At 45.5% G+C, this 6368-nt stretch overlaps 1 protein-coding gene across 2 annotated transcripts in view; it reads left to right on the top strand.

The window, feature by feature from the left end:
* Positions 1–2727: 2727 nt before the first annotated feature.
* RGS7 (regulator of G protein signaling 7) overlaps positions 2728–6368 on the top strand; it is a 364521-nt gene continuing 360880 nt past the window's right edge. For both annotated transcript variants that reach the window (XM_036277369.1, XM_036277368.1), the window contains exons 1-2: positions 2728–3018; positions 3900–4025. In XM_036277369.1, the coding sequence (XP_036133262.1) occupies positions 3948–4025 (78 nt within the window). In that variant the 5' untranslated portion in view covers positions 2728–3018; positions 3900–3947. The remainder of the gene's footprint in view (positions 3019–3899; positions 4026–6368) is intronic.

The following is a 6368-nucleotide window of genomic DNA, read 5'->3' as shown; positions in this document are numbered from 1 at the left end:
TCCAGTTCTCCTGTTGCTCAACAGGGCTGGGGATTCGGATAAAGATCTGCATGTGAAGTGGGAGAGAGCAAGAACATGCTAGAACCTGGTGGGATTCTGTCTCACCACAGCAAACTACAAAGACTTCAGAGAGAAATACATGCTGGTTCACTCTGTCTCCCCAGTCTGTACAAATTCCTTCTTTGGCCAAATCTACTCACTTGCACACAGGGAAGGGGATCCTGGGAAATGTAGTTCCAGCTATTCAAGTTGACAGAGTACAAACTACCACAGCTACTTACTGGTTATGTGGATTGTACCGGGCAGTTTACCTAACCTTTCTGGTCCTCTCCTTTCCTGTTGATATAGCGATGTAAAATAGGTAACATCGATAATAGGTAAAATGACAAGCACCTCTGCAGAGTTTTAGTAAGGATTAAATGACATGATGCAAACAATGTGTTACAAAAAATAAAAAATACTTTTCAGATTGTTATTAGAAACACCATCATTTAGTTAACTCACATATACAGTGGGCCAAAAACTGTACTATGCCTGGGATACACAGCTGTGAACTAAATAGACAGTCTCTCTGTTATTATGAAACTGAATCAAATACCAATTAGATATCAAGTAGAGATATGACAAGCAATTGACTGACTGGATTTCAGGGCATGGGTCTGGGTTAAAGGTATACATTTGAGAGTTATTAGTATTTAGGTATCATTTAAAAGTATGAGTCTGAATTAGCTCACTTAGAGAGTGCACATACATTGTGAAAAGAAGAGGCCTAAAGGTTGAGATCTGAGGCCCTCCCAAAATTTAGGGGTGAAAATGATCAAGAGGAACACACAATGAGGCCGAAAAAGAACAACCAGCAATGTAGAAGAAAAATAATAAATACTGGTGTCCTGGTAGCCAGATATAGGTTATCCAGAAGGTGAGAGGGATAAACTTGAACTTCTACTGAAAAGTTAATTCATATGACAATTGAGAAATGACCACTAGTTTAGCAACACGAAGGTCATTGACAGATGAACTGGGGTCAAGACCGGATGAGAAGAGAGGCAGTTTTTGGTGTAAAAGAAAGTTATTGGTTTGCACCAAGTAAAACAAGGCAGTGAGAAGTCGGAAGTGTATCAAAGAACATTTCATGAACATGTATATCTATACATAGATATAACATATCTATGTGATGGCTAGATGAATGGACGGGACCAATGGAACAGCGCATTTCTTTATGTGCCATGCATAAAAATATATGAAGTTGGTTTTATTCTATTTGTTTGCTTATTGATGACAACGATCTCTTAGTGCTGAGCTGGGGTAGGTCCCCTGAGGGTAGGAACCTTTATCTAGAGATGAAAAGAAGGCCCGCTTCCTTCAACAGTTTCTCTTTAAGAGGAAATGATCAAACTGAGTGAGCAGGCCCAGTTATTTTTTCCATTTTTCTCAGTCCAATTCACATCAACTTTCCGGGAGTAGACTGAACAAAGGGAAAGAAAGGGGAAGAGAGAGAGGTTTCAGCTGGAGCAAGAATGTGAAGGAAACATTCAGAGAAGTTGAAAAAAAAATGGCAATTTTGCTGAAAAAGATCATGTTCAGAGAGCACACTGGAAATATTTTGGGAACTGGGGAAGAGTGGGAGATGGATCAGACTAGGGTGTATATTTTAGTAATGTTTTCCCCCTAGTATTTAGAACAGAAGATAGGTGGAATAAATATTTGCTCCTTGAGTAAACCCTGGAAAAGCTGGGGTGGGGCTGGGAAATGCACAGGTCAGGGCTCCTGTTTTTCAGTGGAACAGATGTCCCACCCAGGGGTGGGTTCTCTTCCGTTTAGACCGAGTTAAGAAGGGGCTGGCTTGATTAACTTCTGTCTCTCTCTTCCTCATAGCCTAGGAAGGAAAACTTCAGATATTCATAGCTTCCCAACCCTGCCCCAAAGCCAGACACAAGCTTCTTTACTGTAAGTGGGACAAAACTGACGTTTCTCCTTCCTGTCCTTCTAATCCTTACGGAAGAATTAGTGACAGGAACCTGGAGAATACTTCTGGGGGATCAGCGCCCCAGGCCCCCTTGGGAAATTGCCGGAGGCTGGAGCAGGAGGGAGAAACCGGGCATTGGGGATGGTCCTTGGGCTTCACAAGTGGCAAGATTTTCACCTCCTGCTGGCAGCCAATAAATTCTTGTTCCATTTTTCCAACTTGGGAGGAAGCCTTGAAAGCCTCAGACAAAGGGGCTGGATGAGTCATTTGGTCCTGGCCATTTCTTCCTTCCGGGGGCGTCTCACTATCTGTCCACTCTGGTGATTTAAGTGTAACGGTAATAGGTCAACTGCTTCCCTCATAGTGTCAGCGGAGATCAGTTAGGCACGTGATGAATGAAGCCTGCTGGCTGCATGGGCTCCATCCATCCAAGCTCCCATGCATCTATCCATCCTCCCATCCACCCATCCACCCATCCACCCATCCATCCATCCATCCATCCATCCATCCATCCTCCCATGCATCCATCCATGCATCCGTCGCCCTTCCTCCCTTCCGGCTTACACTGGGCGTGCAGCTCGGATCTCCAGGCCCTGAGCGGCGCGTACCCCGGGCTGGTCTCCCCAGGGCCTGAGGGTGGGGCGGCCGGGAGGCCCGGCGGCCAGGGCGGTGTGGCCGCGCCGCGCGGAGCCCATCCTGGCCGCCACCTCCGGCCGCCCGCGCCCCACGTGACCGCCCTCCCCCTCCCCCTCCCCCTCCCCGTCGCGCGCACGGGCCGGGCGTCTCGGCTCCGCGCGCGCCCGGCGGGTCCCAGCGCCCGGGCGGAGAGCGGAGGCGGCGGCGAGCCAGCCGGGCTGCGGGAGCCGCCTGTGCGCGGCGGCGGCGAGGGTGGCGGTCGCCTGAGCGGCGGGAGCCGGGACGGCGCGGATTCCGCCTCCCCGAGGGTGATGAAGCTGCCCTGCTTCGCTGCCCCGCTCGCCGCCAGCTGACACCGCCTGCACGCGTGCCTGCCCGGAGGGAGACGCGGCGGGGCCGTGACCTTGGCTCCGGAGGTAAAGGGGGAGCCGGCGGGGAGCAGGCGCCACCCAGCGCTCCGGGCCCCCGCCCGCGCCCGGCCCTCGCCCTGCGGTCCCGGTGCCGAGACTGCCGCCCGGCTCGTGCGGCCGCGCCGCGGGCTCCGGCTCGCCTGCCATTTGTGCTGCCAGGCGCTGGGCTTGTTTTCTCCTGCCGGGCCGGTGGCTCCGAGGTCCCGGGCGGCTTCCCGGGGAGCGAGGCATTGCCTGCAGGTGGGTTTGAACTCCCACCGGTGCTCGCTGCCGGGATGGAGCCGGTGCCTCCTCGGCAGGATTTCGCAGCGCGCTCCCGTCCCGGAGCGCAGCGGGCAGAGAGCACGGAGCCGGGAAAGTCGCAGACGCCTCGCTGGCGGTGGGGGCCCGGGGTGGAGAGGACACACCTGTCCCGGGGAGGGCGCCGCGGACCCTGCGCCGGGGGAACTACAGACCCCCGGGGCCAGGGGTCTGCGCAGGGTGGCGCCTTTCGCCCTTTGGGGAACAGATTAAGTGGACCTGCAGGTGTTGGGAGAGAAAACTCTGTAGTATGGAATTGGGAACCGCGGAGATTTTTTTTTTGCAGGTGAGCACCAAACACTTTTTAAAATGAGAATCCAGAAAATCAATTCAATTGAAAGCCACAGCCAAATGACTACTTTAAATAAAAGACGGTCATTTCTTACAGTTCCCTGGGGGTACTGTGGGTATAAATTCAGTTAAACAACAATACAAAACTATTCACGTGCCACTCTGTGCAGCCAACCCCAACAGGTAAGCATGCTCCGTGTGGGTGTGTGCAGTGGACGGTGAGGATCAGTCAGGGGAGTGAGGCCCCCGGAGCACTGCCCTGCGGATCTCACTGGAGTCCCTCTAACCGTTTGCAGCGCAGACTGATAATCCCCGTGTCCCAGCTCGAACCCAGCGTGGGTGACATGGCCCAAGGGAATAATTACGGGCAGACCAGCAACGGCGTGGCGGATGAATCACCCAACATGCTGGTGTACAGAAAGGTAAGAAATGTCCTCACTTTCTTGGAAGAAGGGGAACTGGCTTTCTTGAAATGTTTCCTCAGATAAAAAGTAAATATTAACTTTCTGGCCCAGTGGATTTCCAAGTCACCAGTGACGGCACTTGAGCATGATCTGATGTTCTCAAGTGTGTAGAGAGACAGTCAACTCTGTTCTCATACTTCTCCTGGCTGATTGGACAGATTTTAATCTGTGCTCAGCAATAACAGAACATTTGAGCATCCCACATATTTTATTTGTTACACATAATTCTTTTATGATTTAGAAGCTTTGCCTTATACTATCCCTAAGCATTTGGGTTATAATGATAAATATAAATGTTTAACATTAGAAATGAAAATAGTCTGCTTTGCACTTCTGTGACCAGAGTGAATGTGTTTGAATGTATGGATGGTTTAATGGTTTTACTTCTAACTAAACGATTCTGGTTGTGTTTGTTTTTGTCTTAGCCTCAGTTATTTTTTACTTTGTGTTATTTTTATAATTTTGCTTGTGGGTATTTATGTTATAGTGCCATATGTCCAATAAATAAATCTTTATAACAGATTTCTTTTTTGCCACAAACGGATGACAGCTTTAGGCACTCCATAACAATGCTATCAGCAACACGCTTATAGATACTGAGCCACGAAAACAAAGATGTACTTGAATATTGTGCATGCTTCAGAGTGGTTGCTTAGGTAACTTCCCTCTAGTGATAATCAGCAATATTACTAAAATTAAGGAAGCAGTCTTTATTAAACTTTGGTTCCAGTCGCTTCTATTGTGTTTTTGCTGGGATTATTTTTTCTTTAGCATGTTATCTGTAATGCTTATTGGGCAAGATTTTAACCTGTTAACATTAGCAGTGGTTGAAAGGAAATCAAACCTGAAACCAAGAAAAATCTTAAAGATTTTGATTAGCACGAGCTCATTGAAAAGTCAGGATGAGTTTGCATTGATTGTTCAGCTAGAAGATTAGGACAAAATTAAACTTTCTTTATTTGTGGCCCAGGATCAGTCAAAGGTGATGATGAATATGTGTTTGAGGGAATATTGTTATTGTTTTCATGTGAAGAAGCATGAGCATGTTGACCCAATGCTAGCTGTTTTTTCTCTAGCCTTATGGACAATACTTATTGTGTACCTGTGAATAGTTTTGTGTGTCTGGGACAATAATGTATGATAGAAAAAAATAGAGATTAGTTGCCTATTTTAGCATGAAAGCATTTCAAATGGATAAAGCAAGAAAATAATCCACTTGAGCCTAAATTATTAAATTATTACTATTGTATTTCTGAATTGCTTGAAATAACTGGATATTTGCCCATTCTAGATAGAGTTAGTTCTGAGAAGAACTATTTGGGGGCAGTTGTGTATTTAAAAATAATTTATATTATTTTTATTGTTTAATGTGATTCCAAATTTTGTAATATGCAAAATATGAGAATTGATAGTTCTATCTTATAGGTGTGTGCCATGTGAAGAGTTGGATTTAGGGGGTGTAATTACAGTAGTTAGCTAGGTCAAACAGGTGCATTTTCTCTGTTTCCTCATAAAAGACTAGGGATGAATTGATCAGACAACTAAATTATCTTGATTAGAAATAAATTTAATATGACATCAATCCGTGTGTCTTATTAAGTCAATTAACATGAAACTAAATGACAAACAAGGCTAGGGGTTCTAGAAATAGTTATTGGATTATTTAGTGTATCTGAGCTTCATGTTGCTAATTTCGAATTTACTGTATAATTTTTATATCATCAAATTGCTTTCAGTGCTACTTGTAAATTTATAGACTACGATACTTCAGGAAGAGAATATAATGCCTCACTCTTTTAAGTGTTATCACTTAAAAGAATGAGGCATCATTTTGCCGGTTAAGTTTAGAACTGCTTGTAATACTTATTTTGACCTTTTATTAGCTCTGTTTAGGGTTAATGACACGTATAATTTATTTTTAGAAAAGATTTCCCTGATAAACAATTATTGGAAAAAATGACTTAGTTAAGTATAAATAAATACTAGATAATTTGTATAAAGAAACACAGTGTCCTTGGTTATCATTTGCTAGTTACCAAGTCAAATGGTCCATGTCTGTGTGCACATACAATAGGACATTGTGGATTTCATGTGACCATTTTGCCTCTTTTTTTGCACCTCATGTGGACTTTACATTTAATATCTTCTCAGTAGAGGCTACCTTTTAAGTTGGAGAGGGGGATGGGGAATAGATCCATTAGGATAGTTCAACTGCTCCACTTGAATAAAAGAATAAGCACTATGTTACCAATGCTTCTTAACCATGAAGTCCATCAAAGGTTTTGAAAAGAACTCCAGTCC

This window comes from Molossus molossus, unplaced genomic scaffold (genome assembly GCF_014108415.1).
Source record: "Molossus molossus isolate mMolMol1 unplaced genomic scaffold, mMolMol1.p scaffold_m16_p_23, whole genome shotgun sequence".
Lineage (NCBI taxonomy): Eukaryota > Metazoa > Chordata > Mammalia > Chiroptera > Molossidae > Molossus > Molossus molossus.
Note: the sequence above shows the minus strand (reverse complement) of the source record. Positions and strands in the feature narration are given on the sequence as shown.